This window comes from Schistocerca piceifrons, chromosome X, assembly GCF_021461385.2.
Source record: "Schistocerca piceifrons isolate TAMUIC-IGC-003096 chromosome X, iqSchPice1.1, whole genome shotgun sequence".
In the NCBI taxonomy this organism is placed as follows: Eukaryota; Metazoa; Arthropoda; class Insecta; order Orthoptera; family Acrididae; genus Schistocerca; species Schistocerca piceifrons.
The window spans coordinates 657,381,504-657,399,569 of record NC_060149.1 but is presented as its reverse complement, the minus strand read 5'-3'; the positions used below and the strand labels follow the sequence as shown (position 1 = coordinate 657,399,569).

The following is an 18,066-nucleotide window of genomic DNA, read 5'->3' as shown; positions in this document are numbered from 1 at the left end:
AGATTAAAGAAACTGCCACATCAATCTAATAAACAGTGGTTAACAGATTTACGGGGCCCCACCCGTCAGTGCCGATTTAATTGTGTGTGTGGAGCTTCCTACAGTGATGTCATGCTACGAGACGCTATTACTCAAAACATTGCAGATTCTCGTATTCGTGCTGCTATCTTAAAGTTGCCTGACCCGTCCTTAGAGACTGTGATGAACATCATTGAAGCCCAAGATACTTTTGACTATGCTGAGTGTGAGTTAGATCAGCCATGAATTTCTCAAATTGCCTGTGCTAAGCAAGTTATGTCACACCCGCGGCCCCACTGGCAGAGTCAGACTGTAAACACTAGCCGGCCGCGTCATGTTAAACACATTCGTCAGCCGCGTGTGCAAAATGATAGAGTTAAGTCTTGCCCTAAGTGTGTTCTTGCTCATCCTCGTGAACGTTGCCCGTTAAGAAACGCGGTTTGTCACTTTTGTCAAAGGAAAGGACACATCCAGACTGTTTGTTTGCGTAAATGCAAGAACAATTCTAGTGCTGCCCAGCCCATGGATATTCATCTTCTTCAAAGCCAGCCCGCCCAGAAGGTCGCGTTTAAAGACTCTTCCACGGTTCGTGTGGGTAATAAACTTGTTCGCAATAAGCCACCCACCCAGCCCTCTGCTATACGACCCAAGCGTAATTCAAACGCTGTAAAAAGTAATGTACAGACTGCAAGTGAAGCGGGAGTTGTTGTTCCACCCGCCCAACCCACGAGTTGTCGTAAACAGCGAACACGCGATAAACGCGCTGATTTTGTGTCTTCCGCCTCCACTGCACCGATCCAGAGACAGTGTAATAAACTATTTGTGAAGCTACGCATCCAGGATAAGACCTTCAATTTTCAATTAGACACTGGTGCGTCTGTGACTCTCATAAATAGTGCTACGTATGCGGCTATCGGCCGCCCTAAACTTTCAGCGGCAAAACATTCTTTGGCTACTTATAGTGGAGAACAAATTCCTGTGTTAGGTGTATGTAGCGTGCCAGCCACATTCCGTGGCAATACAAAAACAGTTTCATTCACAGTGCTCCGCGCTACAGACAGTGTAAACATTTTCGGATTAGACTGTTTTGACTTGTTTGGCCTGTCTATCCTTGACAATGTGTTGCAAATTAATTCTGTTGTTGTTCCTCAAGACAGCATAACCGATTTGTGTAAACGATACAGTGACATATTTAAAGACGAACTAGGTTGTGCTGCGAACTTTGCCGCTCATATTACGTTAAAAGATAATGCTCAGCCTCGATTTTGTCGTGCTCGTCCAGTGCCTCACGCCCTCCGGGCACCTGTAGAAGATGAACTTCGTCGTTGGCAAAACAACGGTGTTATTCAACCCGTTTCAGCGAGCCAGTGGGCTTCTCCCTTAGTTATTATAAAGAAACCGTCTGGCAAGTTACGTTTGTGTGCTGATTTTAAGTCGACAGTTAATCCTCAGACTGTCATTGATTCTTTTCCTTTGCCTAGACCGGACGAGCTGATGGACAAGTTAGGGGAAGCTCGTTTCTTTTCCAAAATTGAACTCTGTGAAGCATATTTGCAATTGCCCCTCGACGAGCAATCACAACAGTATTTTGTCATAAACACGTCGTTGGGGTTGTTCCGTTTTCTGCGTTTGCCTTTGGGTTGTGCGTCAGCTCCAGCTGTTTTTCAGCGTTTTTTGTCATAACTTCTGGCTAATGTGCCATCGTGTTGCAACTATTTAGACGATATTGTTGTGTCCGGTCGGACGCCTTCTGAACATTTCCGTAATTTGGAGTGTTTGTTTAAAGTGTTGTCTCAGGCAGGCCTACGTTGCAACATCGATAAATGTTCATTTTTCCTTACGGAGATGGAGTATCTGGGACATGTTATTAATGCTCAAGGCATTCATCCCTTCCAGTCACATTTAGCAGCTATTCGTGATTTGCCCGCCCCTCGCAATCTGCATGAATTGCAAGCAGTTCTTGGCAAATTGACGTATTATATTAGGTTTATACCTAATGCATCACAGATTGCTGCACCGTTGCATCGTCTCCGCCGTAAGAATGTTCCGTTTGTGTGGTCAGCTGATTGCCAATCAGCCTTTCAGCAGCTTAAAGAGGCTTTATTGAATGATCGTTGCCTGGTCCATTACGACCCTAACAAGCATCTGGTGCTGTGTTGTCTCACCGAGTCGGTAACACCGAACGTCCTATAGCGTTCGCATCTAAATTGCTAAACAAAGCTCAGTGTAATTATAGCCAATTGGACAAGAAAACGTTGGCTATTGTGTTCGGTGTCACAAAATTCCATCACTACCTCTATGGTAGACCATTCTATTTAGTCACAGATCACAAGCCCCTGACGTCACTGTTTCATCCGTCTAAACCAGTTCCTCAGCGGACAGCTCAGAGACTACAACGTTGGGCTCTTTTGTTATCACAATACCAGTATGAGATACTGTATCGCCCTACAGCTCAGCATGCAAACGCTGACACGCTTTCTAGATTGCCGATTGCTGCGGATGATGTCTTCGATTCCTCTGACGACTCTTGCCATCAGATTCACGCCGATGAGCATCAATCCCTCCGGGATTTTCCGATTGATTATCGTCAGGTGGCACGTGCGACAGCTACGGATCCTCATCTGAGTTTACTATTACGTTTCGTTCAGCGTGGTTGGCCGTCCAAGGCAAAGGACATATCGGATCCTGTGGTTCGTCGCTATTATCCGCAACGTCATCTGTTGTCTGTTTCGCACGGAGTTTTGCTGTTACGCACCGAGAATGACCAGCTTCGTGTAGTGGTTCCCCAAGTGCTCCAATCCGAGGTCCTCGACTTGCTGCATCAAGGTCATTGGGGAGTGGTCCGCACCAAGCAGCTTGCCCGCCGTCATTGTACATGGATCGGCATTGATAAGCAGATTACGCAGATGTCTACAGATAGTTCGACGTGTGCCGAACACCAAGCTGCTCCGCCTCAACGCTATTTTGAGTGGGCACGCCCTACCGGTCCCTGGCAGCGAGTACATATTGATTTCGCTGGTCCATATTGGAACTCGTTGGCTCATCGTGATAGATGCATTTAGTAATTTTCCGTTTGTTGTGCCCATGCAGTCTACAACGTCTGCACAAACTATACAGGCGTTGACTTCAATTTTTTGTATTGAGGGTCTTCCAGAAGTTTTAGTGTCTGACAATGGTCCACAATTTACCTCTGCTGAATTTGAAAGTTTTTGTTCTGCCAATGGCATTCGCCATGTTCTTACTCCGCCGTTCCACCCTCAATCGAATGGTGCAGCGGAACGTTTTGTACGCACATTCAAGGATCATATGGACCGCCTTCGTGCTACGCACTCTCGTCAGCAGGCCCTCATCACGTTCCTGTCGTCGTACCGGACCACGCCACGCGACGGCCCTTCGCCTGCGGAGCTTCTCCACGGCCGTCGTCATCGCACCCTACTACGGTTGTTGCACCCCCCGGATCGACCCGCCGCTTCTGAGCATCGCACGCGTTTTCAGCGCAACGACGCCGTTTTTTTCAGAGTTTATCACGGTCGCCGTCGTTGGGAACGTGGTACCGTGATAAGTGTCCAGGGTCGCGGTTTTTATACTGTTCAAGGTGCTACTGGGGTGCACAGGAGGCATCAGAACCAGTTGCGCCGCGCTGGCCGCCCGGATGCTGCCGCTCGTTCTTTGTCCACAGATTTGGTCCGCGGCGGGTTCCAGCCGCGCCTTCCGACTTCGCTGCCGCCCCCAGGGCAGCAGCAGCAGCCGTCGCCGCTACCACGCCGACAGCCCGTCCCGTTGATGCCTCCCGCGCAGCTTCATCCGGGAGCGCCACAGGTGGTCACTCCGGCTCCTGCGGTCCCTCTTCAGTCGCCACCGCCTTCGGAGCTGATGGACGTCGACCCCTCAGCCGGGCCGCCTTCCCAAGCGGTGGCTGTGCAGCCTGTCCTGCAGCCGCTTTCCTTGGGCACCCCCAAGGAGTCTGACCCCGCAGCGCCTTGTCCGGCGCCCACTCAGCAGCCGTCGACGCAGCGTCAGGAGACGCTGCCTCTCTTCGTGGGTCCCGACGCCTCGTCGCGTCCAGTACCAGAAGCTGCGCCCGTGGTCACAGGCGTGCACCCTGACCTCGGTTTTCAGTCGGTGTTTCCCGAGGCCCCGCGCAGCCAATGCTGGGGTGCGGACCGGGGACTGCCAACGACAACAGTCTCGGCCCCGGTCTCTTCTGCTACGCCTGCGGCCAGACCCCTCCCCCGCCGTCGACGCTCGCCACGTCATTATTCAACGACGGTGCGGCGATTTGGGGGGGAGGAGTGTTATATCCTAGCCAGTAATGCAACCCGAGCCCGCTGCCAAAAGGTTGGCAGCATCAAAGTTCGGACGCCGTCCGCATAAGCAGCGCCAGCGAGACAGGAAATGGCCGCAAGTCTGCGCGCGCCACCGCTGGCTTCTGGCTTCTTAAGCGCTGGAGTCGCGAGCGCTAGGACAGTTCTGTATTCGCCGCTCAGTTGTATACTCGCCACCGAATTGTGTACTTGCTAGTCAGTTGTGTGTTCATCGCAGCAGAGTTGTTGTTTGTCGTCAGCCGACGCTGACCTAGCCGCTCCGACTCGAACTAGACAGATCTCTGTAGACACTGAGTTCACTACTGTGTTCCTGTATCTTCGTTAATAAAGATAAGTACCGACTTTTATTTAATCAGAGTGTTTGAGTTTTCATCTTTCTGTTCACTGTTCCAGCGGACCGGTCGACCCGCTATTAAAAGTGTGGCGGTGACTTCGTAAGCCGTTTCTACAGCGAATTGTTTGTCGCTACGAACACCGCCACAAAAAAAAGACTACAAATGAAATGGTTGAAAATTCGATCAAAGCCACATACATTAGTAACGGAAGAACTGACTTTATTATTTGCTTCGGCATCAGACCAGTCGCCGACGAGCTTGTATTTATTCTAGCACGACAAATAATGCTCATATCGTGTCGGAGCAAGCTGATAGAGTGCGCGTCTTACACATCTACGACGTCGATGAGTCCAGTGAGATCTTTTATGACACATTAGTGAGCATCTTGGACACGGCAGTTACACCTGAACATAATGAAACGCTCTTAGCTGCTTTCCAACATGAGGGAGTTTACTATCTTATTTTGGGATCGCCTTCTAAAAAGTCTCAGGGTCTGGATGGATTTCCCAAGACATTTTAGGTGCGCTTTTGGGCGCTGTAGGGTGCCACCTTCACGTCCCTTTTGAATGAAGTGTTACAGGGTACAGTAGTGCCGACCTCGTTCAAAGTGGGAAAAATTGTTTTAATCACGAAATTCTCTGGACCGGCTTCCCCTGATAGCTTTCGCCCAATTAGTTAGCTAAACCTTGTTTATAATACTGTGGCGAGGGCAATTAATAGTAGGATGTCGGCTCTGATGGAGACGGTTGTTGCAAAGGGTCGTACCATTCTTACCCCTATAGTCGAGTACCGTGATGTGGTTTCTGTTGCTGCTGTAACGTCAGTTCAAATGGCTCTGAGCGTTATGGGACTTAACATCTGTGGTCATCAGTCCCCTAGAACTTAGAACTACTTAAACCTAACTAACCTAAGGACATCACACAGATCCATGCCCGGGGCAGGATTCGAACCTGTGACCGTAACGGTCGCGCGGTTCCAGGCTGAACCGCCTAGAACCGCTCGGCCACTGCGGCCGGCTTAACGTCAGTTCCTTGTGCCCTTGCTTTGCTAGGCTTTGATAAGGCATTTGATCGTGTTAATCACGACTTCTTGCTTCGGATTCTGGACGCAGTTGGTGTTACTGTTGACACATGGCGAGTAAACTCAGATCTGTTCACGAATATGTCAGGATCGGGGATCGTTAATGGCCAACTGACGTCCCCGATAAATATCTGTCGGGGACTGCCTCAAGGAAGCCCGCTGTTAGTGACTTTGTTTGTGTTGTCTCTGCAGGCCCTACTTCAGATGCTATTATCCCAGCTGAAAGGTTGGACGCTTTCAGGAGGGGCCAAAGCTGTTCGTGAATACGCGGATGACGTGACGGTTCTACTCCGCACTTCTGAGGAGATACCTCGACTGAAGGCTGTAATTGATGATTATTGTCGAAGTTCAGGTGCACTTCTTAATGAAGGTAAATGCAGACATCTTACTTTGCGAGGTTTTGATGATGGGGTTGTTCCATGTGCTACTGCAGTGGATCAGCATACGTCTCTCTGTATCGTCATTGATGGTCGTCCACTCAAAATGACGACTGTCAACTGGAAGACTGTTACGGAAAAAATTCTAGGGAGCGATACTAGAACCTGAAACGCGTTCTCTTACTCTACTCCAGAAAGTTCAAATACTGGATACATATGTCTTATGCGAAACTTATTACGTGGGCCAAATTTAAACGCTTCCCTCGACGATGAAAATACAGCATTGTGTGGTTGTTTATTATGGAAAAGACATCTTTCGCTTACGGTATGAGGTGGTCACGAAGCCTCGTTCCCTTGGGGGGCTGGGACTGGTTGATACACGGAAGGAAACGCAGACGCTATGTGTGCGTCGTACTGTTCTGGCGATGACTCAAGAGACTCACACATTCAAGTTTCGTTTATTTCTCTGTGCCCGCCCTGCTAGTCTAGAACCCCCTACAGATGTTGGTCGCATAAATTGTAAGATAAAACACATTCGTGACTTTTATCTTGCGATGAGATATTTAGGGGCTGACATTTCGTGGAGGCCCGTCATCTCCATGAAATTCCTACAGAATCGTTGGAAAGCAGTTCCTTACCCGAACCTCGTTGAATGAGAATCTTCGCAAACAACCTGGAAGACAGTTTGGTGCAATATTAATCTTCCGATTTTGCCGATGCGCGTAGCGTCCTCCTGTATAAGGTAGTAAAGAACTTGATTCCAACGAATAAGCGACTTGGTTTACCTACTCGTTTTGTTTTTGTGTTTTGACCCAGCATCGCTCCTGTCCTATTGTAAAATGTTTATAGATGAAGTATATATACACATTAGCGTATACAGTCCTTGCAATCAGATTGGAATTTTTCTTAGTTTGCTGTTTCAAATATAATCTGATCTCGTTGTCCTTCTGCTTTCTTTCTCGTTTTTTTTTGTACTTTGTCCTTTTACTTATTTGCTATCATAATTAATTTTTTCTCCTATTTGCAGCTTATATTGCATTATGATTTGACTATGGGCCATTGAAGTTGGTATAGGCGACCGCTCGCGTAAAGCGGGAAATACGGGCTCGAGTACTGGTCGGGAATAAATTTACATTGTTGTCATTTTATTATACAACTGATGGTTGTTCGTATTAGCAGCTGCGAATACATTTTCATGTAAATAATTCTGTTTTGCTCAAGGTAGCCGCTTTCAAACAGTAGTTTTAAAAGTTGCTGTCTAGGGTAGCAATAGTGCAAATGGCTCTGAGCACTATGGGACTTAACATCTATGGTCATCAGTCCCCTAGAACTTAGAATTACTTAAACCTAACTAACCTAAGGACACCACACACATCCATGCCCGAGGCAGGATTCGAACCTGCGACAGTAGTAGTTGCGCGGTTCCGGACTGAGCGCCTAGAACCGCTAGACCACCGCGGCCGGCGGTAGCAATAGTCAGTGGCTACAGGAAGAAAGTTGTGACATTACGAGCTGCCATCTACTGTCGAAGAAATCTGTAGGGGTTTCTTTTGACAGTGTCAGGGACGGGGACAACAGCGGCGGGCAGCTGAGTAGACGAACAAGCGAGCAGATACAAGCAACAACATGCCCGTGGAGATAATTCCCATCCCATGAACGAGAAACTGACCAAGTGAAATTAAAATTTCTCAACCACTTTAAGTTTGAAGCTCGAAATGTCAGCTATCACCACAGACAGTAAAATTTTAATTATTTGTACCTCTACGAAAACTTAGTACTGATTTAATTTCATAAAGATACTGAAAATATACCAATACCATTACCCTTCCCTGGTTACACTTAACATGAAAGGAGCGTGATTTACACAAATCCTTTCTGTACTATCTCTTGTAATGAATGATTACAGTTTAAGTTAACACGTAGGGCCTAGCCTATCGATTATTCAAATGGATACTAATAAAATCAATATTAATTATGAATGGTAAATGCTGTATGTAATCTGAAATCACCAACAAATAGAGGGAGGAAGGACACCACCTTTCAAATGGTCGTTTTAGTTTAATAAATTTATTTAACGTACTTCTGTTGTGATATGAGATGAATCTGTGAGCCACATTTACATTTTGAAGAATATTAAAAGTTACGTTGCATTTTTAGTGTGTGAAGTGGTCGCAAAATGACCATCAATAAGAGCGGTTGTTTTAATATAATGTGTACGTACTTAAATAACATTAATTTAAAATGATATTAGTCATAAAACATGGATTTATTTGTATGTAGTGTCACAGCGAAAATATAAGGACGAAAGTCCGTGTGCTCGTGGCTTTTTGGACATTTCCGCCGCGGTCGTTCCCGGGTGATCACTGATTTCGTTAAGTTAGAGAAGCAACACTTTGGAGGTAGACTGTCGGTGGCAAGATGGCCGCATAATTAACACTTTCAACTCATACACAGGAAAAATACGCTACTTAAAGCGATTTTAAGTGACCTCGGGCTGATACTTAATTTCATACGCCTGTACGTGAATTAAAATATTCTGAAGGTAGTCATAGAGATTGATTCTGAACGTGTGTGTTAACTTTGTACCTGTTCAAGTAGCTGCATCCTTGAACGTGAACGGTATTGCTGCAGTTGGGGTTATTTGAGTCGCTTGACGGCCTCAGTTGTTTATTTCGTAGCTATTATGTAAAATGATGATGATATTCCATTATATTAGGTTGTGCAGATGTAGCACTACCGGATTTCGTATATTTTGCACACATTTCAATAGATTAATGGTTTGAAAAGGGAAGCTACTGCCACGTGTCACGTTTTTACTGCACTGCACTGCATTATTATTTGATTATTAACTATTTTAAGTCCTCACTAGCTGTGAATCCACCATTCACTGATTACTCATCGATTACAATAAACATTTGTTTCAATCAAATATTGTGTTGGTTAACATTATGAAACATTTTTAATGTTAGAGGATTAAATCTTTCACTTTATTATTATTAAATATTCGCTTATATGTGTATACTGGCTAGACCAAATGGCCATTAATTAAATACAGAAGGAATAATTTTTTCTCTCTGCAGTGGAATGTTCGTTGGTATGAAACTTCCTGACAGATTAAAACTGTGTGCCAGATCGAGACTCGAACCCAGGACCATTGTTTTCCGCGAGCAAGTGGTTACCAACTAAGTTACTCAAGCACAATTCACGACCTTTCCTCACAACAGTATTTCCACCAGCACTTTGTTTCCTACCTTAGAAACTTCACTTGTGGTCGAAAGGCAAAGGTTTACGATTCTAGTCCCGATGAGGCACACAATTTTAATCTGCCAGGAAGTTTCACACCAATAAAGACATTACAGTAAGCTTGTGCGCCACTGCGACGGACGGTGTGGCCGTGTGGTTCTAGGCGCTTCAGTCTGGAACTGCGTGACCGCTACGTTCGCAGGTCCGAATCCTGCCTCGGCCATGGATGTGTGTGATGTCCTTAGGTTAGTTAGGTTTAATTTGTTCTAAGTTCTAGGCGACTGACGACATCATACGTTAAGTCTAACAGCGCTCAGAACCATTTGAACCTATTTTTTTGCGCCACTGCCCACCGAACCTATCACACACCGAGGCGAGCAAGCAGGCACAATCAGTGTGTAGGCTAGCTGTGTTTGACTAGAAGTCTTATGACAGCAAATGCTCTATAAGCTTCAAACGTGACCACTGAAACAAGATACAGCTACTCGCGGATGCGAGTTTGCCCTACCGTGGGCAGGACGAACACTGATGAAAAAGAAGAGAGAGTCCCTGCACATTTATTCTATGGAGCAGTATTATTCTATGTTAGCTACAGCAAAAACACCATTTAATGTAATCGGAGTGACCATTTAATCGCGTTCTAAAAGATATTGGGCCATGGATTAAGTAAGTTTTCTAATCTGTTGGTAGAACGGAAACATCATTAAGTGTTTTACGATATAGGATGCTATTTTGTTCACAATATGCAAACTTTTCAGTGATTCGTGCAGTTTTTAAGAGTTTGAGCAGCGGCTGGTGGTATTTTGTGGCAGGTACAACGTGGTGTTCCTGTGCGTGACATACCTGCTGCCGGTGACGTCAATGGCAGTTTGCTACGGGCTGATGGGCCGGCAGCTGTGGGGCGACCGCGCCATTGGCGAGAACACCGAGCGTCAACAGGAGGCCATCCGCTCCAAGAGGAAGGTATTGCATATTTTGCTATATCTCCCGCGGGGAGGTGCTTGATAAAAAATAGTAAGATACAGGTAAACCAGAACAAGTGTTTATACGATCACAGTAGAGAGATTTAATAACTAAGTAAAACACTTATCAATAAAAATAGCACAACTTCTCAGACACTGCCAGATATACCCCTGGAACTTAGTGAATGGACATAGTGAGACGTGGAGACTATGCTACCGATAAACGCTAAGACGGAGATTAAGCGTTCGGCGTAGTTCGCCAACAGGTGCGTATCGGGATATCACTGGAAAAGTCATAGGTTCAGCTGCAGTGTCTTCCGAACGGCTCTGATTGATGGACTGGAAAAGTCATAGGTTCAGCTGCGGTGTCCTCCGAACGGCTCTGATTGATGGACTGCTAAGAGCCGGAGCATGAATTGGCCCAAAGCTCCGGTGGAGCGATCTCCCGACGTGTTGGCTTGAGCCGCCCTATATAGCCGGGGCGCGGAGGAATTTGAGCCGATCCAGTTCTGCACACGTGACACGGCGGAGGAAATGGGTCCCTGGCACGGAGGGCCTCTGGTGGCGCTTCTCCTACCCTCTGTCGACTTCTTGTGATCCATGCAGTCCTGGGGAGGCAACGCCTTGCAAGTATGGAAACACGTGATGCTTTAGTGTTTGAAGGGTTGCCGAACCCTTGATGCGAACTGCGGCTAAGTGACATTTAATGGGGCCGTCACTAACCTAATAGTAATCCAGGTTCCCTTACATAGAGCGAATACGCTGTTTCTTGCTATTTGTTCAAAGAATCACCTTTCGTATAATACAAATTACAACTGACGTCCGACATAATTGTACACTGCCTGAAAAAAAGTCAAGCACCTAGAAGACATAGTCGGATGACAGTAAAACTTCGTACATGTGAACACCATTAGCGGTCGTGTAAATGATTTATTAGCAGTTATCTCTAACAAGTGGAAAGGCCAACAAAATGCATTGGTGTGTTCGTGTTGTTACGACGCCTGATAGAGCACAAAAGAGGCATGAACTGCATCAGAAGTTGAGCGATCACTGTGAAGGACACACAGATGCCACGTAGTCGCGTGAGACAGCGGGAAGCATGAATGACGTTGCACTGTGCTTGACGGTGGATCGTTGTTCTGCACTACCCCATATGACCAGCGACGACGAGTACAGTAGCGACCTGGCAAAGGTCCCATTCTTCCAATGTTTTGCAGAGGAATAGTGGTATTGTTCTTGATGTCATGGTGTGGGGAGCCATCGGATATGACTTCAGGTCACGGATTGTAGTGATTGAAGGAACTCTCATGGTGCAACGGCATCTTACGAACATCCTACGTCCTCGTGTGTTACCTCTCATGCGACAATATCGTGACGCCATCTTTCAGCAGGACAATGGTAGTCTATACCTGGCACCTGTCTCTGTGAATGGTCTACGTAATGTTGAGGTACCCGGTGAGTAACAAGATCTGTAGATCTGTCTACCGTAGAACATGTGTGAGATTAGTACAGACGTCAACTCCGTCCCAGGACTACTATCCAGGCTATCAATGAGCAGTTATAACAATTATGGGGTAGTTTGCACCAGGAGAGGATACAACGGCTTTATGATGCCCTTCACAACAGAATCAGTATATTCATCAGGCTGGACGGGGTGCAGAGTCGTAGTGATAAATGAGCTCATACAGTCAAGTTCTCTGCAAATTTTACTAGATATTTTAATCACTAAAATAACATCACATACCATTTCAACCTCTTTCGTTTTCCTCTTCCTCTCGAGGGTGCTCCACTTTCTTTGTGCGGCTTTGTATATCTGATCAAAGTATATTTCCGAATGTACCCGCATCTGCACCTACACCAGTACCTTGCAAACCGCTGTGAAGAGCATGGCAGAGAGTACTTTCCATTTACTAGTTATTATTGGTTCGCGTATGGGTCTTGAGGAGAATGATTGCGTAAGTGGAACTGTGCCCACTGTAGTTTGTCTGAGCTTTTTCGGCGTTCGGAATTCCTATGGGAACGATGGATAGAGGGCTGTAATATTTTCTTGTCTTCATTAACTGAAGCTGTTTCTCTATACGTTTTTAGTAAGCTATTTCGATGTATAAGAACGTAGGCTTTCGCCGTCGGTGTCATAGTGATTAAAATTCTTCTGGGTATTATGCCGCGTCATTGCTAAAAACTAACAACAATTATAAACTAAAACCGACGTTTCGGCCGAATTGCAACTTCCTTCCTCAAGGCCCTGAGGAAGGCCGTTGCAATTCGGCCGAAACGTCGGTTTTAGTTTATTATTGTTGTTAGTTTTTAGCAATGACGCGGCAAAATACCCAGAAGAATTTTAATCACTATTTCGATGTAGTTTGGTTATACATTCAAGAGCCTGCCAGATCAGTTTCTTCAGCATCTCTGTGACGCTCTCACATGGGTCAAACAAACCTATGATCATTAGCGCTGACCTCATTGCAATTCGTTCAGTATTCCACGTTAATCTCATTTGATACGGGTTCCACACACTTGAGAAAAACTATACGATGCGTGGTTGAACGGTTTCGTAGGCAATCTCCTTTGCAGACTGCATTCCCCCGGCGTTCTACCAATGAACAAAAGTTTTCCACTTGATTTCCCTACGACTGTGCGTGTGTTGTCGTTCAGTTCCATTTCTCTACAAATTATTAGACCAAGGTATTTGTAAGAGTTGACCAATTTCAGTTATGACTAGTGGAAATTGTAGGCAAAGTAAGCCAGGTTTTTTATCTTTTGAGGTGAACAATTTTATATTTCTTGAACATTTTACAAGTTATCACCCTGTTCACCTTCTTGAAATGTTACCTAAAGCTGACTATATATGTATGCAGCTTTTCAGACAGTACTTAATTACAGATACCCCACAGTCTGCAAGAAAGTCTGACATTACTATTAATGTTGTCTGTAAGTTCAGTAACATACAACGTGCAGAGGTAACGTCGCTACACATTTCCCTGTGGCACAACCTAAGTTAATTCTACATCTGTCGATGACTCTCCATACAGGATCAAAAGCTGCCTCCACCCAACGAGTAAATCGCCTATACAGTAACGCATTTCGCTTGATATCTCATTTCAGTGTACATTTCACAGTAAGCGCAGGTGTGGTTTTTAATTGAATGATGTTAGGAAGTCAAGAAATACTAAATGCCTGTCACGTGAGAGAAGTAAGAAATGGGGTTTTCCATCAATGACGTTCATGAAATTCATGATCGTTGGTATGGAGGAGGTTTTTCTGTACGAGATACCTTTCTCTCCCACCAGTCCAAAATGTTTAGAGACTGACTTAATAAAAAATAGAGGATGGTGAATTAAATGCTTCATGTATTCTGCATAGTCTCCTCCCGTTTGAGTGCAACGCACAAAATGTACATACAACCATGTGAGACTGTCAGGAAAATGCTTATTCGGGAAGTTGTTCAACTCGCCCGCCACATTAGCTTGAATGCCAGTTATGTCGTCAGACCAATGGCCATTAGTGTATCTACACTTTACCGTTTTGTGGCAAGTACGTATTGATAACACCATGTCTTGTCATCAGTGATGATTATTTCCAGAAAATAATTGTCGGCGCTTAGCATTTCAATCAAGTCGCTATGGAAAATTTTTACACGCACTTTTCTTTGTTCAAAACATTCTAGAGAATGTCTTGAACGCTTGATTTTGAGATGTTACTCCTTTGCGATTTGTGACTCAACGAAGTTGTCACGCTACGGCCGCACGTCACCTATTGTCTGCAGTAGTTATTTAAAACTGTCACCGTAGTGACTGTGCTGACGCCGTTTCTATGCCAGGAATAATATCTCGGATCGTTTTGGACGGATTTTCTATACCCGAACAACACCTATTTCAGTGTGTCTCTCAGCTGGAATAGAATGTGCACTATTTTGAAACTTACTGCCTCCTTACAACCGTGTATCGGACAGGAACCCTTCTCTTTCGCGTGAAATGCTCTCGCCGACTGAGCTACCTACGCATAATTCATAACCCGCTGTTGCAGGTTCCCTGCTTCCAGTACATCTGTTCTGCATCCTAAACTACGAGTATATAGAAGCTCTCCTGCACAAACTTCTGGACTGGTGTCCGTGGAAGAAAGACTGACGCGGAATAATGGGTTACCCATAGTCTGGGCGTAGTTTCCAGAGTGAATCTTTCACTGCTCATCGTAGAGTGCGCAGTTTTGTGTCTTCTTGTCGGGTTGTAATTGTGCGCCAGAGAGCGTTATAATTTCTGCCCCAAGTACTACACCACCAGAGTATGCAGATGGCCTTCTGTACAGCTAGAAAAGTAGGAGAGACGTTGTGTCAGAACCGGATCTGTGAGGGCAGAATATTGTTGCACTAACCGAGACGTAGTCTCCACCGCAACTACATACATCAAAAAAAGTTTTGCTTCACCCCAGTTCCCATAACTCCTGAAGATAGACGTTGACTGTGAATAGTGTATCACAGACACAGCCCCTTTGACTGTTTAGAGATGTCACTAAACCCACTCAAAGATGTAAACAACCATGCATCAGCAGCACCTATTAGACGCAGGGGGTCCGACCGCCGATCAGTTCCAGTCCTTCCACCAGGAAGGAAGTACACAGCTCGTGTGGTCTGTAGTTCAACCATGCCTAGACGGTCAATACCGCAGTTCGATCGCGTCCGCATTGTTACTTTGTGCCAGGAAGGGCTCTCAAAAAGGGAAGTGTTCAGGTGTCTCGTAGTGAACCAAAGAGATGTTGTTCGGACATGGATGAGATACAGGGAGACAGGAACTGTCGATGACATGCCTCGCTCAGGCCCCCCAAGGGCTGCTACTGCAGTGGATGACCGCTACCTACGGATTATGGCTCGGAGGAACCCTGACAGCAATGCAATTTATTTTTTATTCTAACCCATGAATTTTCCATTTTTTCTTCTTTCGGACAACCAGCTAGCATTCTCACGTGATTAATAACGACAATAGAAAGAGGTTACTTTTACTAAAAAATTACAATTCGCTATTTGTTATTAACATTTCAGTTTGGTAATAAATTAAAAATAGAATGCTGTGTGTAGCGAGAATAGCACATGTGACCTCGTGATTTGATGATTAGAACGCTATGTATTTTTTAAATTTTCTTCCAGAGCACAAATAAATAGCCAACTGAAGGAAAGCAAAACAGTTTCTGCCCGGGACCGAAAAGAAGAAACACATCAATGTTATGTTGCACAACTAGCTCCTTATGGTAAGAAAACAAAAACCTCATATTGTACTATAATGAGTAACAGTAATAAACAGGTCTCCCTGCGTAATAAACCAAAAGGCCGCACACTCGTGACTATATACTAATAGTTACAAGGTGATCCCCTTGCCATGCAGACGAGGTGTGGGCGCGTCGTCTCGAAGAATAATGCCGTATGTCCCTGTCACTGTTCCTGTGGTGAAAACCAGACATTCACTAAGAAGTTACCTTCTCATGCCCGGCACACACTAGCTGCGGGGACATTCCAAGAACACACTGCTCAAGAATTTGGAATAGAATCACCGATAGCCCGGGTGGAGCTGAAGATGGGTAAAGTGTTTCAGTAGAAGAGTCAAATATCAAGAATTCTCACGGCATTGTCGTGGAGGAGATAAGATATCGACATGCTTTCGATCCATGTAACGGCATTAGTCTTAGTGAGAGGGTAAATGTCTCTACCGAAAATAAAAGGGTCTGTGGCTCCATTGCCTGTCTGACTGTTAGAAGAAGGTCAAGCCTTTTTCTTATCATCTGCCAAACCTTCGCCGATGATAGGAATTCCTTACTGCCGGCTAAGCAGAGAGTCGCGCGTTGCCACGTTATACTTTGTGATTGATCACCAGATACCAGATCGTACTGGCGTTCGAACAGAAAAAAGGGGGTGGCTTAACGTCGGACCTCTGACCAAGCAATCGAAGGTGGACGTTACATCACATTCCGGTTATATCCTCACGTCATTAGACGGTAAATATCACTCGCCGGATGGGCCCTGATGCGTGGGAGATCGGCGTGAATGTAACTGTGGTCAACGAAAAATGTCGTAGTGTAGAAGAGCGACGTGTATATATGCGCCACTGCAGTGGGCGAGTGTGGGAGTCTGTAATTCGATCAGAATGCATGTGGAGCTGTGCTGATGTTGTGCCCACAGCTTCATCATCGTAATGCTATAGAGGACCGTCACTCGTACTTAGACACTGTAGAGACTTACGCCGCAGTCGCCGGTAGGTACAGTGAATGTATCGTATCGAGTTTTTTAGTATAAGACACTCGGTAACGCTGTCATCAGCCTGTATGCCATTATCTTCGGCATCGGTGAAATGGTAACCAAGCGGGTCATTCTCGCCACCAAGTGAACGTAGATATAAGCAAAGCAACCCTTTGAATCATGCCGAATGTCCGGAGTAGATTGCCTCCGACCGTCGTGCATATTCCTTGAAGAAGTTGGGTATAGTTAATTGCCGCCGTCCTCCTGATGTCACGTGTAAAGACAGTCACCAAACATTTTAGTGTATCTTGTAATCGGAATGTACCCACACTTCCTTCCAGGAGACTGCTGTGTTACCATTTCTCCTGACTTCGTTAAATTCATACGGCTGCCCGCTGCAGCTCCGTATCTGGCAGTCGATACCAGCATTCTTTGCACCTCGTCATCCGATCGCACCGGATGAACCATGTCGTCCGTGTACGTTGGGAAGATGAAAGCATGACCTCACAACGCAGTTCTCTCAGCCGGCACCGTAGCCCATGTAACAGTGGCCTGAGGGCGATGGCGTACAGAACCACTATTGCGTAATCCCTGCCGTACCGATCTGGAGATGGAAATTGAATCTACCATGTGTCCATTGATCGTCACGTGTGACGTAGCACCTAAGAGTAGACGAATGACAACGTAGATGAAGGCCAGGGAGAAGGCCATGCGTCGCAACACCGCTCCAAAGTGATCGTAATTCACCCTATCAACGGTGTTCTTGAAGTTCAGTGACACTAAAGCTCTGCTCAGGAGACAAGCCTCTGCCAGGGCAATGCCGTCCCTATGATCTCCGAGCGCCGTATGTATATTACAGTTATTATCCAGTTTCAAGGAAACAATTCGGGGCACGATACACCGAATGCGAGAGGTTATAACACGGGTAAAGAGTTTGAAGACACTGTTACGCATAGTGAAAGAGCTATAATGTTTAAGGCCTCTGCCGCCCGACGGATTGAGGATCGGGGGAAGGAGGCCTTCGACAAATTTAGGTGGTAGGGAGGTCATTAGTTCCTGGTACATTCTTACCCAGTGAGAAGCAATAAGGTCTTTGAATGCACGGTAGAACTCTATCGAGAAACCATCAGGACACGATGATTTGTTAGCAGCCCGTTCAAGAACAGCATCTTCAATGTCATCGGTCGTGGTCTAGTCTGTTAACGTAGCCGCAGCCCCTCTGTCGAGAACACCAGTCAGCGAATGGAGAACGTCGTCCGTCGATGAGGCGTCAAAATCCTCTGCTTCTTACAACCGCCGGTGGTGTTCCAAAATAGCATCTGCAAACATCCTTCTGGGCCATCAGGCGTCGGCCGTCCGGCATGTCGACGGCATGTACCAACTTTATCCGGCAACACTGTTTTTCACGGATGATACTGTACATGGATGGTGGATCGTCTCCGATTCAATCCTGACAACGCCTCTAGACGGCCTCGGGTGAGCATGATAATCTTCGCCTTTATC

General features: G+C 45.9%; 1 protein-coding gene across 1 annotated transcript in view; it reads left to right on the top strand.

Annotated features, from left to right (window-relative positions):
* Positions 1 to 18,066, top strand: part of LOC124722577 (tachykinin-like peptides receptor 86C) — a 315,719-nt gene that overhangs the window by 206,463 nt on the left and 91,190 nt on the right. Inside the window, exon 4 of the mRNA XM_047247716.1 lies at positions 10,191 to 10,341. Within this exon, the coding sequence (XP_047103672.1) occupies positions 10,191 to 10,341 (151 nt within the window). The remainder of the gene's footprint in view (positions 1 to 10,190; positions 10,342 to 18,066) is intronic.